A 20,831-nucleotide genomic window follows, 5' to 3' on the forward strand; every position below is an offset into this window, starting at 1 on the left:
GGCAAGGCAGCTGGTGGGTGTTTTCTGTGTTGCACAGGCTGCACTAAGCCTGGAAAACATGGATAACTCATATCACGAATTTGAGCTCGGTTTCCAAAGTAACTGAAGCAACTGCATGTATGTCATCATGCTAACCTCAGTTCATGTAACAAAATTATTATCTGCCCAGATGACAGCATAACACAAAGCCCTAATACTATGCTTTCTACTCCATTACTATAAACAGGGAAATTACAAGCAAAAAAATTATATTCCAGTTACTACAACGTTTCATCTTGGCCGGCTGCAATCTGCAGCTGAAGGATACCAGAACCTGTCAGACAGCTCCTGCCTGTCTGAATCCCAGGCACTCCTCAGGGTCTCATAAGAGCGGTTCACCTCGCTGACATCCTTCGGCTGAACCGGGCTGCTCTGCTCCTGATAGTGCTGCCGGTCACTCATCATCCGCCGGCTCATGCTCCCGGCGACGCTGCTCGGGGCGGAGATGCAGCCGGACTCCACCATGTCGCCCTCCAGTATGCGGAGGACCTGACAGTTAAGAGATGCGAGAACAAGGGTGAGCATATATATGTGGAGATTGTTCCTACTAAGAGATGATGAAATGCTTTGTGTCGCATCTGACTAACATGGGACATGCGCGGCCTCGAGTGAGGGTCGCGCCTTATGCACAGGTTCGCCGCGTGCAGCATGCAGTAGACCTCGTTTTCGCAGAAGCGGTCCTCGAGGCGCGGGTCGATGAGGTCGTCGAGCGCGTGGTCTTCCAGTAGAGGCCGGGCCTGTTGCCAAATGAAGTGAACAGGGTTGGTACCATGGCATGTGATGCAAATGGGTCGAAACAGAACAAAATCCACTTCGCTTTTAGCTTGTGTTGCTGATTGAGCATGAACAGGTACAGAAATATCCGTTAGTTTCATTTTGGTCGATGGTGTAAACATCATTATTTTCTCTTACAAAAATATATACTCTTTGACACAGGATTCTTCAGTTAGTGAAAACCATCACTACTGGGCACTGGCTATCGTGTTCATACCGCAGATTTATACTTTTATTAGGAACCACATAATCATACTAACTTATTAGTCATTAGCTAGCGAAGAGAAAATTAGAAAGGTATATGATAGTAGTATAGTTATCTAATTATGTGGTGCTCACCCATTCAGTTAGGAACTGCTGGCCCTTCGGTCTGTTAATATCGACAGCCTTGCGCCCAGTGACAAGTTCCACTAGAACAACCCCAAATGAGTAGACATCGGCCTTCTCAGTTATTTGCCCGCTCTGGGCATATTCAGGTGCCAGATAACTGCGCAGTGAAAACAAGAAGCTCAGATTTGCCAAAACTACAAGCTACACCTGACCAAGCATGGGAATGTGCATATCTGATAGCATACCCGAATGTGCCGATGACTCTTGTTTCGACACCCATGTCTCCATCAGGTTGCCATCTAGCCAAGCCAAAATCGCCGACCTTTGACAGCATTATGAAATGAACTTCAATCTCATCATGAAATACAGTCAATACTGAACCCCACGACACCAATGGGAAGACAACTCTATCACACTTACATTATAATAAATCTAAGAGATGACCAGATACCGAGCTTCATGAGTAAAGGAAATCAGAAACAATAGCCACAGTGGATCAAAGACAACCAGATAGTTATTTAGCACATAAGTAACACATGGTTATTAAGGTCCAACATAATGTAGGTATGAGGTAAGGTTTTGTAGCAATTGTCACATCATTGCGGATTTTTTTTTTCAATGCTGGCAGTGACTTGTTTATATTGTGAGAAAGTTGATGATCATACCAGTGGCTCAAAATCATGTGTGACAAGGATGTTGTTTGGTCTCATATCACGATGAATTATGCAACCAACCCTGCATTCTTCATGGAGGTACCGCAGCCCTCTGGCTGCTCCAACTGCAATCTTTTGTCTGGCAGCCCACCCCAATGTCTCTCTGTTACGACCTAATACAGTGCAATGTTTAGCAGGGTTAGACTGATTAGACTGATTAATTTAAACAAGTACACTTCCCTATTGTCCAAACATTGCCATCAGAAATCAATACAAGAATCATGAAAGCAGAACCGATGACTTTTTGTCTAAACGACTTGTCACTTTTAGTTCTGAAGATAAAATGTAGCTTACCATAAAGATGTGTATCCAATGATCTGTTGCAAATGTACTCGTAAACCAGCAGCCGCCTCTTGTCTTCGACACAAAACCCAATGAGCATCACAACATTCCGGTGCTGTGCACAGCTCAGAACCTCCACCTCCGAGCAGAACTCGACATCACCTTGGGAGCTAGCAAGTTTGTACTGCTTAACAGCAATCGCTTGGCCATCAGGAAGCACCCCTCTGTGGACGGACCCAAACCCACCCTCAGCCAAGAAGTTTGCTCTGGAGAAGCCACCAGTTGCATACTCTAGCTCCCCATAGCTGAACCACCGTGGTGGTTTCCCGAACACAGGTGTCTTGTGCTGACATACGGAGCACAAAGGCGGTGGCCCGGGCGGCGCACTCCTCGACAAGGACACGACGTCTCTCACGTTTCCTCTGAAGTTCAAGTCAGACCTGCTCCTGACAGCGCTGATCTCAGTCAGTAGGTCTAGCTTGGAGATCTTCTCGAGCAAGGCGTCCGCCGTGGGAGTTCTTCTAGCTCTAGGACGGTTTGGTGTTAGTACTTTAGAGGATACAGGTCTCTGCAAAATGTCAGCCATCCATGGTTGAAGCAATGAGGCTGCTGCCTGAGGGGTTGAAGTATCAGTCTCGGAATCAGATCTGTTGACATGCAAATGCTGTATATTATCATTGCCTGCTTCTTTCTTCAGAGAGCTATCTGTTTCCGAAACACAAAGTGGAGAAGTGACAGGGCGCGAGCTAGCAACAGAGGATGTTCCGGTATTGTCGGTCACTTCGTTCGTCAGAGAGGTATTTGTTTCTGAATCACAAAATGGAGAACTGGCAGGGTCTGAGCTCGGGACAGAGGATGTTCCGGTATCATCGGTTCCTTCTTTCTTCAGAGAAATGCCTGTTTCTGAATTACAAAATGTAGAGGTAACATGGTCCGAGCTTGTAACAGAGCATGTTCCGGTATCTTCGGCTGCTTCTTTCTTCAGAGAAACATCTGCTTCTGAATCACAAAATGGAGAAGTGCCAGGGTCTGAGCTTACGGCAGAGCATGTTCTGACATCCTCGGTTGCTTCTTTCTTAACAGAGCTAGTTGCTTCTGAAGCAGAAAATGGACAAGCGCCATGGTCTGAGCTTGAGATAGAGGCAGCTCCCATATCTTCGGTCAATTCTTTCTTCAGAGAGGCATCTGTTTCAGAACCACACAATGGAGAAGCACCAGGGTCCGAGCTTGACACAGACGACACCCCAGCATCGGTACTATCACACGGCGTTTCCGACTCTGTGCTGCAGCTCGGCGTCACCTCGGGGCCTCGGATTGAGACCGTCTCCTCCTCTTCTACAACGCCTGCAACTTCACCACCATCCGAACCGCTCGGCTCGGGCTGCGGAGGCGGCGGAGCTGGTTCCTCCGGCTGTTTCTCCGCCAGGTTGAGCCGGACAACTTTGGGCCGGGAGCGCCTCATGACGACGATGTTGCATTGCAGGTCCTGCATGCAGTGTCTCTCCTCAAGCTTCAGGTCCCTGAGCAACATCAATGCAGCACACACATGAGTGACTATGCTGCTGGTACTGAAGAATTCAGCTAGTGTTGCGGTGGCAGTGTCGCGCGTGGTACCTGTCCAGCACGACCCAGCTTGCCTGTGCTTGCTTCGACTCGGTGGCCACCACGCCGCCGGAGGGCGAGGTGTGGACGATCCTGACCTTCACGTCTACCTGCAGCGAATTAAGCAGTATGAGTTACTGAATTGATAGGAAATTGTGTGCAGATGAAGCTGAGTGGCAACTGAAACTGACGAACAGCAGCAGCATTGAGTAGCAGCACCTTGGTCGGGTCGTAGAGGTCGCGCAGCCTCAGCGTCATCTGCGTGCACAGCTCGGAGACGTCCGACCTCTGCACGGGCGCCGCCCCGTGGCCGGTCGCGCAGCCCCCCGCGAAGAACGGGAAGCCCCAGGGCCTTTTGCCTGAAAGAGGCGGAAAGGGGGAAGAACGCGCGCGCGGGTTTTTTTTGAACATCAGTTAGTCAGATGGACGGCGGAAGCCATGGATTGGGGAAGGTCGGGTTGAGGAGGGCGTACCGGAGACGGCGGGCGGCGGCGGCGGCATGAGGACGAGGAGGAGGACGGTGTCGCCGTGCCGCGCGACGTGCGCCAGCGCCCACGCGGCGGCCGCCCTGGGGATCTCCCTGGGCGCGGCCCGCGCCGCCACCACCACCGTCGCTCCCCGGCTCTGCGGCTGCGGCCGCGGCCGGGGCGGCTCGCCGGCGCCTCTTCCCGGCGCCGCCATCCCCGAATGCAGCGAAACGCGACGGCGCGGCTGACGTACCTCGCTTTATTTTCAGCGTTCGAATTTCGAAGTGGCGGTCAGTCAGACGCTCTTGTCCTAGTACTGTTTGGTTTCATGTCCTGAAGTCCAAATTAAAGCGACACGTACGCATGGACTTTATGTTATTACATACTATACTCCCTCATCTTTATAATAATTGACGAGCTCAGCTTAAATTCAAATTCCCGACACTTATTATGGATCGGAGGAAGTACCTTTCAAGATCTAGTTTGTAGTATGGAAGTTCAAGAAAATTTGCCCTCATGAATCTTTTTCTTTGCCTCTACGTACGTCAATTATAGCAAACACACGAATACATGTTCTTTGGAAGAAAAGAAAAACTGCTATGTTTTTCTGCAACGCAACCAAACTGCATGTATTACTGCCTCTGTTTATAAAAAGATGTCACAAGATCGTTTAAACTTAGATATATCTAGATATTCTTTAGTGTATGGATACATGCAGATTTAAACAAATTTTCGACATCCTTTTGTGATCGGAGGGAGTACTAATTTTTGTGTTCTCATTTACCGTAAGATTTAAAATGACATGACAGCGTTGCCACTGTTCTTCATTTTGAATGTTCTTAGAGCTAGTTACACAGTAAAAAAAGAACAGGGTGACTGAACTCGACGCCTGCGTTTCATGCGTGGCACGGAGGTTAAGGCAAGATGGTAGGCAGCTTTAACTCGCAAGAGAAGAGCGAGCCTTTTTTTTTTGTCTTGATCATTGCATATGCATGCCGCTGCCCTTTATCTCCTCGAAAGATGCGTCGCGTTTGAATTTGGAGAGAGGCAACTGAGGGAAGAATTCAAACATTTCCTCTACTGCTCGGAGGCTCGACGATGAAATTCTTTTTTTTTTGTGCTGGTCGGTTTTGATTTACTTTTATATTTGAACTTTTGTTTGTTTGCAAATACTACCTCTGTCCATAGAAGCAAGTCGGAAGTTTGTCTAAATTTGAATGTATCTAGACATCCTTTAGCGTATAGATACATCCAAATTTAGATAAACCTTTGACATCCTTTTGTGGATGGAGGAAGTACTTTATATTTGAGCTTAACTAGGAGACCGGTCGGGTCGACTAGAGGAAGGAGAAATGCAACTGTTTTGGTGAAATGATAATGTATTAATATCAAGGTTTAAAATAGCACGCTATTTCTCCGCTAAGGGCATGTCCAATGCTGCGCGCTAGTGTAGGCGCTTGAGTAGAGAAAAATCGGAACTTAATCCCAGCGTTCTACCCATAAAAGTGCACAGCTCCAACGCTAGCTTCCAACTTGAGGCACTTATTTCCCCAATCCATTAAATTTTAGAGCCAAACTTCAAAGAAGTGCCGGACGCAACATCTTGCGGCGACGTCTGAAACTAAGAGCATCTCCAGCCCCCGCGTCCCCCAAAGCGTCCCCCAAACGGATTTGGGGCGCGCCGGACAAAATTTCGTTCCCAGCCGCGCGCCCCAAAGCCTCCTTCCGTCCGGCGCGGCTCAATACGGTGTCCGGCGCCCCGAGCCCGTCCCCGCTCCACAGGGGACGCTCCGGGTGCGCCGGACACAACGAAATGCGAGGCGAGGAGACATGGGACCGACGCGTCAGCGGCACATAAAAAATTGGCCCCCTCTCCCGCCACATCGCGCCTATCCGCCGCCCATTTATGCCCTCCCAACAGATTTCACTGCCTATCCCGCCGATTCATTTCTCCCTCCTGCCGTCGCTACTCTGTCCCTCCCGCCGCCGCTACCCTCTCCCATCCATGGCACCGCCGACAGGCCCCAAAAAATGGCTAAGAAAGGGGCCACCATGCCGCCGGGCCATGAGACGAAAGGGCCAAAGGCGCCCTTCGCGAAGCCACGGAAGGCGCCGGCTGCGAAGAAGAAGCCCGAAGGCTGGACCGATGATAGGTGGGACCAAGACTGCTTGCGGCACAAGCTGTCAATGGCGGGCGGTGCAGCTGGAGAAGAAGTCGGTGGCGGCGCGTGCGCACCAGAAGGCGCTAGCCGCGTGTATCGCGGCCAGCAACGCGTGCCCATGGAGTACATCAGGGCCAGCGTACATTCCGGGAGTGGTGTCCCCGTCGACATCCGGCTTCTTCAACGACGGCCCTTATGCCACTCCCGGGTGCGTGACACCCAACTTGTCGCCGCGGTACGAGGATACGCTGCCGCATGGCGGCTTCAACCCAACGCTGTGTTCTACTCCCCGGCGTACGACCAAGCGCCCCAGCGCGAGCCAGGCCCCGATGCTGATGGCGCCCCGTTCACTGGCCGCAGGGGTCCGCTCGAATTCGAGGGCGCCGGTGGTGAGGAGGAGGAGGAGGGGGAGAACGAGGAGTGGGTGGAGGACGACGAGGATGAGGACGAAGAGGGCGGCGATGAAGAGGACGACGAGGACGAGAGTGCCGCGGAGGATGCAGAGGATCTCGTGGAGGTCGACGCGGCCGGCGTGAGGAAGAAGAGGAAGAAGAAGAAGACGGCCTCGGGCACACGAGGCCCCAAGTGGATGGTTCTGGAGGATGAATGTCTCTGCGAGTCGTGGTCGACGGTGAGCCATGACTCCATCATCGGCGCCAACCAAAAGTACGGGAAGTATTGGGCGAGGATCAAGGCAGATTCGATGAGCGCAAGCTAGTCCACACGGATTACCGCAAGGTGACAATGAAGAGGAGCCAAAAGACAATGTCGACGCGTTGGGCCATCATCCATGCGTCGGTGAACATGTTCCATGGGTACCCTAACGAGGTCGACACCAGAGGCGACAGCGGCACGAACGTGAGCGACGTGGTACGCCTCTTTGTACCAAAAGTTTTAGCGCCTAGTCTTTAATCATGATCTGATTGCGCTTCTTTTGATTAGTTCGACCGCGCCATGGCGATGTACCGGAAAAACTCGGAAGGGTTTAAGTCTTTCGCGCCGATGCATTGCTATAGCAAGCTCAAAATGAACGAGAAATGGCGGTTGACGCGTCTTTCGTTGTCGAAGGGGAAAGATGCCATTGATCTGGATGCGCCGCTCGCAACATCGGCAGCGCGCCCTATCGGCAACAAGGCTGCCAAGGCCGACACAGTGCCTCGCCGAGGTGTCCTCGACCCTGCTCTCCCGCGATAAAAAGGCCGACGAAAGGTGGGCGGCACTGCTCAAGAGGCAAGAGGAGAAGATGGAGCTGAAGAAACGGAAGGAGGACATGTCCCTACTGACCGCGTCGACAGCTTGGATGTCTCCCCGGACGCGGGCGGCGCACAACTTCTACAAAGGCATGATCCTCGACGACATCGAAGCCAAAATGGCGGCGGCCGAGGCAGCGGCAGCAAACCCACCCCCGAAGCAATAGCCGACACCAGCAGGCGCGTCTGCGATAGCGTCCGCTATTACACCTGCGTCAACGGCATCGGCATCTGCATCGGCGTCGGCCTCGGCGACGGAGCAGGAACACAGGGCAGAGCACGACGAGGTCATCGTGATCGACGGGCCTACGTCGACTCAGCATGCGCCGTCAGCGTCGCCGAACCCCTTCTTCTAATATATGTTTAGATTGCACCTCCGGTCTATATATGATCGCGCGTCCAGTACTTTGATCGCGGCTACTTCGATCGCGACGACTTCGACGGGAACGATCTCTTTTGAATGTGAACTATTTGAATTTCTGTTTGGGGGCGGCGTTTGGGGGACGCGGCTGGGGAGCAACGTCCCCAAACGCGGCACGAAAAAAACACGTCCCCCAAACGCTCGATCCGGCGCCGTTTGGGAGACGCTTTGGGGGACGCGGCTGGAGATGCTCTAAGCGTCTGTCAACCGGGATTTTGCCATGCAATTGCCAAATCGCTGGGATTAGGACCCTAGCGTCTGGGCTTAGCGCCTTGCGCTGTAGATGCCCTAATAGCGCGCTATAGCATATCTAGAGGGCCCACGCTAAATTTTAATAATTTTGATCGCTATGGCGCTATTTGCGAAATAGCATGCTATATCGCGCTAAAACTTCATAGCCTTAGCGCGCTATTTTTTTCAGGCAAGTTGCTTTCACTTTTTCGTGGTGATGAACTGCAATATGTTGGTTCCACTTCTAAATCAGAAGATAATATCGCTAATGCTAATAATTTTTAATAAATAATTTATACTATGTTGTTGCCTTGTGAAATGTTGATATTAGCCTTCTAAAATATTTGAGATCTATTTTTATATGTGGTTATGTATGTATGATTCAGTCACTTTTGGACTATATATCCATTCGTTCTAGCAAAATTATTTATTTTTAGGCTATATTTAGTATTATTTTGAAAACGCTATTTGAAATATACCACGCTATTAGCACAATATAGCGTCCATAGCATTTGAAGGAGGCTGCCGCTATTTCATTTAGCACGCTATTTTATACCTTGATTAATATCATGAAGATAGCAATTGCACTAGGCTCTGCACCAACAAGATGTTCAAACATGTTAACGATGCATCTAAAGGTATAATTGCTGCACCCCCATGGGGCTCTCATAGCGTCCTGAGCTTCTCCACCGTCCGATCTTCCTATCAGGCACATCTCATCCATTGATTCTGGGCAGAAGAGACAACATCCTCTCACTAGTTGTCCTCATACAATGGCCGGTTGTTACCCGCCTCCGGCTGCATGTGGGCCCCACCTTCGCCAGCCCCGCACGTCAGTCACTGTGGCTAGGATCTCTTTTGGTGCACGAAGACTGGCCGGGCAAAAAAAATCCCCCCGCAATGAGACAAAAAGGCCTCCTCCTCCAATCCCCGTCAAACCTTAGCCCCCAATCCCGTTCCTCTGCTCGTCTCCTCCCCTCCCGCTCCCTTGCGTGTGCCGCGGCGGCCGGCGCCGTCCTGACCCGCTGCCCCCCGCCTCGAGCTCCAGATCCTCCAGGCGTTGTAGCCCAGCAACGCCACCTCCACCTCGTGTCGTCGGCGCCGTGGACTCCGGAAGCAGCGCCGCCTTATCGTCGCCATCACCGGGAGGAAGTGAAGCAGCAGAAGGTTGAGGTCGAGGCAGCAGCGGCGGTGCTGGCTGCGCGGCGCGGACACGAAGGAGGAGGCGCGCCTGGCCGAGGTCGGGCGGGAGGAGGCCGCGCGGCAGCGGGCGGCGGACGCGGTCCTCGGGGAGCTTCTCGTGACGCAGCAGGAGGTTGAGGTCGAGGCAACGACAGTGGTGCTGGCCACGACGGACGGCCGGACGCGGCAGCGCGGAGGTGGAGGCTCAGCAGACGAGCGGATGCGGCGGCACTGGCTCGCCGGACGGCCGGCCGCGACGCTGGTGGAGGCTCACCGGACGGCCAGACGCGGCGGCGAGCCAGTGGAGTTCCTGGTGGTAGTGCGGCATGTCATGGAGAGAAGGTCGTCCCCAACAACCTGGTGCTAAAGATCTTCTCCGGTTAGTTGAGGTGAGCCATGCCTCTGATTTCCTTACCAGAGAGTGTACTTGTGGGTGTGGTGATCAGTTTTTGGATTTAATTTGATTGTGGTGCAGATCTTGACGAAGGTGCTTGCTGGACAATATCATGGTTCTGAAGCTCTACATAGGTTCGTATTGCATCAAATTGGGGAGACGATGGGAAGGAGTGGAGAGGCCGTCGGCGGTGGGGCCTTCACGTTGGAATTGGGGAGCAGGAGAGGCTAGCCGGATGGGAAGGAGTGGAGAGGCCAGAGCTGTGGAGAGGCTAGCCGCGCGAAGAAGCAGCGAGGAGGAGGGAGCCGGAGCTGCGCCCGTCGTCGTCCATTGGGAAACGGTGCAGTGTGGGAAGCAACTAGAGCAGAGAAGCACGGTTGTCCTCCTCATCTCTTCTGATTGGCTTCCCTAAGACGTTCTTCAGGCTCGTGGTTGGGCTTGGTGGCCAAGCAAGGTGTGTAATCAACACCTCCACTTCTCCTCTCTATTTCTTGATTTTTAGGATGCATCTCGATTTGAGATGGTCAAGATGTGATGCCTTCTTGCTATGATCAGGTGGCATCACTGCCTGTAGGTCTCCAGCAGGGCATATGATGTGGAGGACAGTGGGTTGCCTGCTGCGCCGTTTCTGCTGGAGAGGATCGACGAGGAGATGCCATGGAAGATGTACTTCGTCTCCAGGTCAAGGGAGAGATGGAAGGCAACCATATCTAAATTTGTTGTGTTTTTCTGAATTTTCTTCGTGGGATTTCAGTTGCAGCGACCAAGAAAAGGACCTCTGGTAAATCTCCTCTCCATTTTGTTTTTATTTCCAATAATGCTCGAGCTGGCATTTCTGATCTCTTTGGTTGCTGTTGGCTGCACCGAGGCGGATCATATTAAGTGATGTAAGATCGAGACCATACAGATGAAATGGTGATTGTAGGAGAAATACTCGAATTGGCTCCTGAAGGTATGATGCCTCGTTTTGATTTGTTTATCTGAGAGTGAGACATGTGTTTGTGTGTGGTTCTTGTGGTCTTGCATGATTTGAATGTTCAGTGAATGTGTGATGTGAACACTGGATCATGTGGAGTTTGATAATAATGGTATTTTGTTCCTGTCATGTCAATTGGTGAAGATATAGGACTATACCAATGTAGATTGTTTATTACTTTGTTATTTTCAGCAACTGATGCGCATGTTCACATGTTAGAACATGAATAGGCACTTCTAGATTATGCCTAAAGTATTTAGTTTGAAGCATATGTTGCTTAGGATTTGGGATTAGTCCGTGTGCAACTATTAGAGCAGAGAAGGACCAATGTTTTGTGCATACGGCCCTGGCTCCCAAAGTTACTTATATGCTTGCTTGACTTGGTGGATTTTTATGTGCCATTTGGTGTTAGCTTCCCTAATTCTCTTATGGACTTCTCTTCCGTAGACTGCTACAAAGGAGCATGCTTCTTAGTTTTTTTCCTTCGGCATATCAACTGAACATTTTTATTCCCCGCTTACAATTTTTTTTTGTAAAAGCTGAAACTATTTTTTCAAGTTGTGGGAACTGTTCATAACCTCACTTATGGGACCATGATTTCTTTGAATTGTGGCAATCCGCCTGCTTGCTGGGAATAAACACTGGTCCCAGCCCTATGTTGTTGCCCCTCATCTTCTCGTGATGTTTCTCTACATGCTTAATTAGTCAAGCTATAATTGCACTAGCAAGTCTCTAACATATTTCACTCTTACCCCATTCTGATGACTCTTTTCTGCTTCGTTTGTTTTTTCTATTAGATTTGTATCTTCTCCTATAACTGAACACGCTTGCCCACCAAGAAATAGAGATGCTACTATTTAAAAGGCTACTTATTCTTTTGCTCCATCTCTGTTAATGGTCTGGGCATACATATCACTGCTTAGGCTATAGAATTGTTGGATCTCCTTTCCAGTATAATTTCTAGCTCATGCGTTTTTTTTTCATTGACAAGGTCAGAAGAATAATTAATTGCTTTGATTTTCTTACCTTAAAGTTAGTCTGGTATTCTTTCATTTGTACGTTGGTCCACTGATTTACTTACTTGGCGGTGGTGAAGTCCAGTGGGAGGCGTCCAGGCTCACGGCATCCAGGCACTTGTGCCTCATCGGCTGCAGCGTTGACCATGGCTGCCCGTGTGTGCTATTCTCCGTATTTGTGAGTTCATGTAATCTCTCTCTCTCTCTCTCTCTCTCTCTCTCTCTCTCATCCATCTTGGCATGGCAGCAACCTGACCAGATTCTTGGCCCAGGTCGTGGTACAAGATTGTTCATTGGAGGGGCAAGGGGCAGAGAATGATGTATGGACATCTAGCCATGATGATGGTGTATTGTAAGATGAATTAGAACCGTGTCTTTGGTGCTGGAGGTAAACCCAATGTTATCAAATTACAGATTGGTGTCGTATTAATTCAGTTCAATGCAAATTTTCACCTCTGCATGCTTGCCTGATGTAGGTACAAATTTGGCCCAGGTCAGGTAGAAGATTGGATTAGATGATGATGTATGGGTAGTCTGATGCTGATGTATTGGAAGATGCATCAGAGCTCTTCTCTTTGGTGCTGGAGGTAAATCAAAATATTGGTTTCAGAGCCCTCTCTTTGATATTATATTTTGATGCTTTTTGGTGGCTTATTTGTGAGCATGGCCATGTTTCACTTGATATTGCAGGAAATGTAGTAGTGCCTTTGATATTGCCTGCAGAGCAGGATGCCAGAGTGCGCAAGGCATTCGCAGGTACCCCCACTTTTTTCTTTCTTTCTTTCTCTCTTCCACTTTCATATCTATCGTGGACGTGATCGAGCAGCCACAGCTCATGCAGAACTCAAACTTACGTACTTGATGTTCACTTTCTTATTTCTTTTCATTTGTTCGGCAGCTTGCAGTCTGGCATAATATATTGGTCCGCTGTAATTTGCCATATTGGTTCCCCAGATCTGTTTCTGTTTGTGCAGATTTTAGTGTGGAAGAAGCACATGCCTGTACGAGCTTCGCTCGTGCTATTTTGATTCGGTACGTTCCTTTTGTTGAACACCTGAATTTCTTTCTTTTTCTATCTTGTGTTGTTAAGATGAAGAAAATAAATAGAAGAACCAATTGCGGTGGTGGTTTTCAATTGAAACTTAGCACGTGAGGTACAGATCTGGAAACATCTACTTTTGATAATCTGCCTTTGGGATTCTTTTGCCCTCTAAGTTATGTATGAGGTGGCCAACTTTCATCCTATATTTTCCTGTGATATTAATAGGAGTGCATCTACAATTTTCAGCCAAAAACTTGTGGCTCCGCTTGGTTTGTACTCTTATTTTGTAAGTGGATCAATATCATTATTTGCTGGGATTGATATATCTCATATGCATATTTCTTATATTTATAATGGCAAGCTTGGATTTGACCTGTCATTGGTTGGGTAGATTACGTTGAATACTCTTTGGTATTCTCTACTGAAAGAAGTTCACAATCTGTGTGATATGTCCCCTCTTTGGCTATATACGTGCATCATTTATAATTTCAGACATTCTCTCTGGTTGTAGGTATTTGAATTGTAGCTATGTTTGCTCTCCAATTGACAGCTATATAGGGGAGTCAGATCGTCAATATCTCCATCACTGCCATAACCGCAGACCAAAACCGAGAGATTACCTGCACGGGAACCACTGATCGGTCTGAGGGTGTACAACCCCACGACCGTCATCGGAAGCATGACATGGCACGGGAAGAGGCAACCAAAACGAAGTCGCGGCTAATGTCTCGAGCATCAGGAGGTACGTTGCCGGGCGCTGGATGAAGTGCATTTTCCTTATATATTAACTATGTCAGTAAAACACGAGCATGTTACATGAGCTTGTTATTTTGATTGGCCAATTGCATCTTCTTCGTCATGTCCTCGAGCATTAGAGTGGTTTGACTCAGAACACCTCCTCCGTGTAACAGATGTTGACTCTGGAGTAACAACAAAAACAATAATTAGGTGATAGCTTAAGGAAAGTAAGAGTGGCACAATGATGTGTTGAATGCATAAAAAATGTTGACAACAGTATATTTTAAAGAGAAGGAAAAAATTATGTTTTACTTCAACTATTGAGAAAAAAAATGTTGATATGCAGATGTGATAGACAAGATCTTCGTGATCGCTGATATTGTTGTGTGCACTGTCCTAGGAAGGACTGTCGCTGTAGCGATGATGGTTATACTCCTCTGCGATCCAAGGTCAGCTATTGATGCTTCTCCTATGTCTCTTTTATATGCTCGTGGGTTCAAGTTTTTGTATATTTGTCTACTTCCCTTTGTGCTATATGGGGTGGCTACAGGGTAAAAATTGTGTTCTGTTGTGGTATCCATTTGTAGGCTTGCGGAGGCACCGTGTGTGTTCGTCGGTCAGATCATGGCAGCGCGTGGGAGTAGGTAGACTTAGCAAAAGCAAGGAATCCACGTCAGCGTCCTCACCTCCTCTGCACATCTCGAGGTATAACAGGCCTCTCAATCTCAGCTGTGATGTGGTTCCTACATTTATGAATTGAATTTCAACAATTTGTTTTGAAGCCCTGTAAGATAGGTGCGGCTCCTAGTTATGAAATTTGATCTAAGTTGTGGTACTTGATCAATTAGTACATAGTTGCGTACTAATTTTAAATGAACTGTGGTGCTCAGATCTTATAACAGATGCTTATTGCTGCGCAATTTACAAAGTTTGAGCTTGCATCAGGTTATGATGATTTAACACACATGACAAAATATGTCTAGAAGTTTATTTATATGCCTTATTATCTTCAATTCAACCATTTTTCTACTTGATCTCTCAGGTTTTCCTTCTCATGTTAGCATGTGCAAAACATGATGACAGATCTGACTTAGTTCATATGTAAAATGGTTTGTTGCTTTTCATAACAAATCTGAATTGCTAGATGTGTAGATGGCGTATTAGTTTATAGTTCAGTTGCAAGTCGAAGTATAACAATCTGACCTCTAGGAGATCCGTCTAACAAGATGTGAGAGGGCATGTGAGATGGTTCTTACTACCCGCTCCTTGCCAAATTCTTCTCTAACATCCAATTAAGTTTTGCCGCGCATGTCCATTGTCTCTCGATAGACCCTGAATATCTGAATACGGTTTTGTCATTTCAAATATCATGAAGTAGCTCTCCCCTATTCATATCAATATTCATAGATACATGAGCACTTGGTGATCCTCTCACTATATATCTGCCCTTAGTATTTTTCTTCGTATTTATGTGGTTTACCTGAGGTTCTGAGTTTCCCGTGTTAATCAGTTAATCATGGTTATATTCTAAATTAATATATGGATTGTGCAACCTATTACTGAAATTCTTATACAATTGAAAGCCTGAAACAATACACTAGAAAAATGTAAAGGGAAACTATATTATGTATATTTAGTGAACCAAGATTTGTATTTTCAAGTCGTAGATCTGGATTTTCTGAACATGTCGTATATTCAGTAAAGTATGTGCATAACCATGGCTATCTATTTTTTATGCATGTCGTATGTCCGTCGTCATTGCTTTTATTCATGCAGAAGTGGCATATGCAAATGTTCCTACAGCTTCATATGAGCTTCTAGATGGGCACTAAGTTATCAATACTATGTAGACACATATTTGTTTCCATTCGTTTATTACCAATTAGATAAACCATATGAGCTACTAGCTATGTTTCTCGAAGAGTGTATCCGCATCTTGCCCTCTTACTCCACTGTGCATGCCTCTTTAGTTCACCATACAAATGGTCATTACAAATTTGTTGTTTACCAACTGAAATCAAACCAATATATCACACCACAAAAAACTGGAGTTTGGCAACCGCAAAGTTTCAACCCAAAATCTAATGAAATGGAAGCCCAAAAATAGAATGGGGAAATCTACAAGTTACAGTTCACTGGAATACACTCGGGTGCCACATTTCAGGGGTCTTAAGTTGTAGTTTTGCAGCCTATTCGACTATATCATGGTTCAGCTACTACAATAATTGTAGATTCTTTTTATGCCTAGGCATGGTATTTCGATTTTGGATGCACAGTGCACATATAAGATGTTGGGATGCTTATGCCCACTTTGTATTTTCTGGAATTAGGATGTGTTCGAAAGAAGGTGCTAGGCCATCATATTGTATTTTCTGCACAACCACAAACTATCGGTTTTGTTTTCGTTCAGGTGAATAAGATTCTTCCCTGTTTCCCTTTCATGAAAGTTTCTTCCTCAGAGAGAGAAAATGGTTATTAGTTATCTGTGGATGTACGTAAATGATTAGCTCTCATTTTTTCTAAATATTAGCCTTCCAGTTTCGTCCATGTTTTCCTTGCTTCTCATATTAGTTACCACGAAACGTTTAATTCTTTTTTTGTGGTAACTAAGTAGAATAGAAGCACCGGTAAGTAATTTTCTGCTGGTTATTTTAAAACAGTCCAATTTGGAACTTTTAGGCTATAGACTGCTGTTCATCAAACAACAAAATCAGGTTATGGGGTTGGTACTTTTGGTTTTTAATAAAAATTTCCATAAAAAGGTAGCATCGCAGACAATTTTATTCCCATTTTAAAAATTGATTATTCATGATATCTTTTATTCAAACAATAGTAAATTTAAGCTTGAACTTTGTAAATACTAAATCAAGCGATCTATTTCACACAGATACTTCCTTGTTCCTTGGTCAGATTTTTGTTGAGCGTGTGCCATGAAGAAGTAGCATATTCAACATGATACTTTACCACGATAATATTTGCATCACCTTTGATAGAATATAAAGATATACTTATTTTGTTCAAATAACTTGTTTCAACATTCCAGTCTAATTTGAATATCATGGTACTTTGAAGTTGATACTGGACCATGTGAGCAATGGAAAGCTCAAAAAATTCGAATCATTTCCTTTGACTTATGTAGCTCACCCCTTGATAAAGCCATTTATCTTCCTTCATGCAGCTCAATGCCTGTTCTCGTCCAAGCATACGCATAATGTGGGAAGGATCGTTCCATGTAGAAACTGAAGAAAGGAGGAATTTTGACAAATTAAAAAAAAGAACTACTGATGATAAGGACGGCATAAGTTGGTTCCTAAGTTCAGAAGAAGCGGGATTTAGTACCTTTATTGCAAAATTTTAGTTAAATATGTTATGTTCGTAAGCATGGATAAGTTAAGATAGAAACCCCACTTTTTTCTGAAGTTAGTCAAAATGCTATAAGGCACTAAGTCCTGCTCCCTCAGAAGTTAGTTCAAAAATTAGTTTCTTATGTGTACATGTTTGTGAAGGAAAAATATAAGAAACACTGATCCTTGTGAAGTTAGTTAAATAGAGGTTCTGGTCCATCATGTTTATATAAACGTTTGCTACACTGTTTATGATTTCGTGTGCTTTATCCTAATTTCATTATACTGACTTTATTTTGTAAAACTTAAGAAACATATTATCTTTTTACACCTTATTTCTATCGTTGTTATTTAAAGTGTAAATTTGTGCGATTTTTACGGGATCGTGCGCCAAGGCGCACATCTAAATCTAGTACATTTATAAAGAAAGACCCTCACACGGTGATTGTCACTTGCATTAGTAACACTCTAACCACCACCAAAAACAAACACTCGAGCTACAAAACATGTGAAAGAGCATTTGGTCTCCTACTTGATTTTGTGTGTTTGATAACAACACCTGAGAGGGTTTAACCGTGTGCTAAGATGTGTTGAGTTTATTCAAACAAATAGCACAAGATTATTGACTGCTCAAAAAGGTGAAAAGAGGAGTTGACACTGGGAAAGTAGAAGGAACACCAAGAAGTGATCGTTGGTGTTCCAGCACGGCGAAGTTTTTCCCGTGCAGGATTATCCGCCCCTTCGAAAAAATCCCCCCACCCCCCGCGCGGATATTTGGCAAACAACCTTAATGAGGTCGTTTCACGCGACCTTCTGGTGTCCGGGTTTTGGAGAGAAAGTGGGGGATAATTTGACCTCCCGGATTATACGTTGTGGGCCGGATTATCCACCCCATGAGTGGCCGGATTATTTTTGGAAGGCCGGAATATCCGGCCCTGCGCAAGGGTCAACGGCTATTTCAGGAATGGGGGTATAAATACCCCCCTCACTCCTTCTACCTTAAGACTACACACTCTCTCCTCCAATGAACACCAATTTCTACTAGATCTCCTACGTTAGCCAATCAAAAGAGTTGATCTTTGGAGAAGTGAAGGAGAAGACCTAGATCTACAAGTTCACCAAAGCGATTTGAATTTCCCCCTGATTCACTTGAGGGTCCCTTTGGCTAGAGTTTCCTTTCGAAACCCTAGTTGTTGTTTACACCATTGATAACTTGTTGTTGTGCAGCTTTGGGAGCCTCCAATTCGGTTGTGGATGCGTGCCCCAAGAACCTTGTAAAGGCTCAATTTCCGCCTCGAGGAAATCCCTTAGTGGACAAGTGAGCTAGGCTTTCGTAGCGTTGCTCACCAGAGAATAGGGTGAGGCCTTTGTGGCGTTGTTTAGGCCTCGTGGCAACCACACCCCCTCAACATAGAAGTACTTCCCATCAAAAGGAAGGAACTACTGTAATCATCCATTGTGTCTCCGCGTGCTCCACTCTCGGTTACCTCTACCCTTTATTGCCTTGTGACATGGTTATGCCATATCGGATACTCAGCATTACCATCCCTGGGACGAAGTCCATGACGGAATAGGAGAAGGCCCATGAAGAAAGCTACACGAAGCCGAAGCCCAGTTATTATGTAAATAGGAAAGCTAGGCCCATGTCGGGTAAACTGACATACATGATGTAAATAACCTCGAGGTGGACTCTGAGACCTAGCCTACTGTATAAGGGCTAGGAGGAGCCACCGAGGGGGACAGATTACACAACTCGCAACACCCATGTAACCCTAATTCTCGACAATATAATCTCAACGATTTTGCCCTTGATCATACTTTTCGTCGGTTGCCTAGTTTGGCTGACCGGTCTTTGAATTCACCAGCATTCTCCTTCCTTTAAACCCAAGTCCATCATTATGGGCATTGATAATGTTACCCCTTGTCACCTTGTGTATCTTGCTTAGTTGTGTAGCTCTTCATCTAGGTAAATTCACTTAGTTGCATATCTAGAGAATTTACCTATTGCATCAAGCCTAAATTAAAAAAGAACTAAAAATTTCGTAGCACCTATTCACCGCGTTCTTGTCCGCTACCACCCATTCGGACCAATTTGGACGCGATGCGTCGCTGCATTGGAGATGGCCTAAGGGTATCACTAGTGGCCTGACCGTTTGCGCGTGGACAAAGAATGGGTCTACCCCCAGCCTAGCCGTCCGACAAAAACTGACCGGCCTGTCCGCGGGGTCGCAAACGTGGCCTGAATTTGCGCCATGAATGCGTCGGTGCGAACGCTGCGCGGACAGCTCGCGGGTCCGCCTGGGTGGTATCAGGGCCCGCAGGGCAGGGAGACATAGTGCCAAATAGAATTTCATTACTATTGGTTATCCAAAATTATCACCTTTACATAGATGATTACAGATGAGTTAACCTAAACTACGACGGCCGTACCTACTCGCCATCGCGTGGCCTACTATAGCCAGGGTTACTCGCAGTCGCGTAGCCTATGGGCCACCGTCGTGCCCTGACGTCCCGGCGCCGTCAGAGCTCCTCCAACGGTGGACGTCCATGTGGGCGGCGAAGGCCTCACGACGGTGAATGGCGGCGGACGCGTCCTCCTGTCGCCACCGTGCCTGTCCCTGGGACAGAGCGTCGTCCCAGCTGGCTCTGGACGCGGCTTCCTCTGCTATTGCCGTCGCGTCCCTGTCGGCCTCGTAGCGGGCCACGTTTCTCGCCACCGTGACCTCCGCGGCGGCCATGGCCGCAGCGGCCTACTCCAGCTCCCAGTTCTCCCGATCCACCCGCGGCTGCTCCTGCCGCCTCACCGTCACCACCTCCTCGTGCGCCGTGAGGTGGAACGCCACCGGGGCCGACATCTCGTACGCCCGCCTCATGGTAAGCGCTTGGGAGCATGCTTGAGCCTCCGCCGCCGACGCCTGACGATGATCGGCGTCCCGCGGGACGCTCTCGAATGACGTGAGCAGCGCCCGCTGCTCGTCCGTCACGCCGATGGCCTTGTCGTCGCCCAAGTTGGTGAGGTCATCATCTTCGTCGTTGTTGAAGTAGACGACGCCCGGGCTGGGGCCCCAGGGTGCGCAGGGCTTCCCGTGACTCCCGTAGCAGCGCTTTGGCGAGGCTAGCATTGGCCGCTTGGATGTCAGTTTGGGTCGCCGACGGTGGCTCGCGACGGAGGAACTCCAGGGGCCCACGCTCCTCCGCCTGGGCAACAACCACGCGCGCCGCCGCCTCCCCCATGCCCTCCCGGTAGGGCCCGTAAAGCTCGTCCTCGTGGGTGTACGCGGTGGTCTGCTCCGCGTCGAGCACAACCATCACGTGGAGCTCTGCTCTGTCCGGATCTTCCGTATAGCGAGCGCGAGCCATGGCGGTGATGCGGATCCAGGTACTTTCGTGGTCGTCCATGGATTGTAGATAGGGTTTACCATCATCAGGGCGGCGCCGTCCATTATATAGACACAGCAGGGTGGGAACCAGCGTTCGGTTTCCTGCACGCGCGAGGCGGTGGTCGAGCGAGCAAAACTCTCGGCCGCGCGCGGGAATCGACCGCCCTCGTGCAGGAACTGGTAGTCTCCGGCGGCGGAACTTGACGGAACGTTGGTCGCCATTAAATGAGGTTGACAGTAAAAAAAAGTGAGTCGGGCCACTGGGGACACCAAGTAGGCAAACGGTCACTCTAGCCTTTTTAGCCGATTTCCATGACCGTGGCCCGATCCAAACAAATGCAGACAGTCACTTTTGGTATGCGTCGGGCCGCTTGAGAACGACGGGAAGGACTGCGAATGAGTTTCACATAATGATTTCTGAAAGTTGATATACCGAGTACATATACTCACCCCGTCTCATGAAATTTGTGTAAGATTTACTAACTAAA

General features: G+C 47.8%; 1 protein-coding gene and 1 long non-coding RNA gene across 7 annotated transcripts; one reads left to right on the forward strand and one right to left on the reverse strand.

Moving 5' to 3' along the window:
* Window positions 1-90: 90 nt before the first annotated feature.
* Window positions 91-4,493, reverse strand: LOC127327860 (uncharacterized). Its single transcript, XM_051354668.1, has 9 exons — window positions 4,214-4,493; window positions 3,960-4,099; window positions 3,753-3,850; window positions 2,151-3,658; window positions 1,809-1,969; window positions 1,389-1,465; window positions 1,153-1,300; window positions 627-776; window positions 91-528 (listed from the first exon to the last, which is right to left on the reverse strand). The coding sequence occupies exons 1-9, from the start codon at window positions 4,419-4,421 to the stop codon at window positions 271-273; spliced, it is 2,748 nt and encodes a 915-aa protein (XP_051210628.1). The 5' UTR covers window positions 4,422-4,493; the 3' UTR covers window positions 91-270.
* A 4,720-nt stretch (window positions 4,494-9,213) lies between these two features.
* Window positions 9,214-17,365, forward strand: LOC127327863 (uncharacterized). Of its 6 annotated transcripts, none has more exons than XR_007868807.2 (13): window positions 9,214-9,842; window positions 9,929-10,301; window positions 10,403-10,799; window positions 11,920-12,017; window positions 12,112-12,227; window positions 12,316-12,426; window positions 12,530-12,595; window positions 12,738-12,871; window positions 13,393-13,623; window positions 14,020-14,068; window positions 14,207-14,324; window positions 15,950-16,029; window positions 16,798-17,365. It is a non-coding gene; the product is annotated as an uncharacterized lncRNA (long non-coding RNA). The 6 variants fall into 6 exon arrangements; XR_011750796.1 differs by having other exon boundaries at window positions 12,814-13,167; window positions 13,440-13,623; XR_011750797.1 differs by having other exon boundaries at window positions 12,814-12,871; window positions 13,966-14,068.
* The last annotated feature ends 3,466 nt before the right edge of the window (window positions 17,366-20,831 follow it).

The sequence above is a fragment of the Lolium perenne genome, chromosome 1 (assembly GCF_019359855.2).
Source record: "Lolium perenne isolate Kyuss_39 chromosome 1, Kyuss_2.0, whole genome shotgun sequence".
Classification (NCBI taxonomy): domain Eukaryota; kingdom Viridiplantae; phylum Streptophyta; class Magnoliopsida; order Poales; family Poaceae; genus Lolium; species Lolium perenne.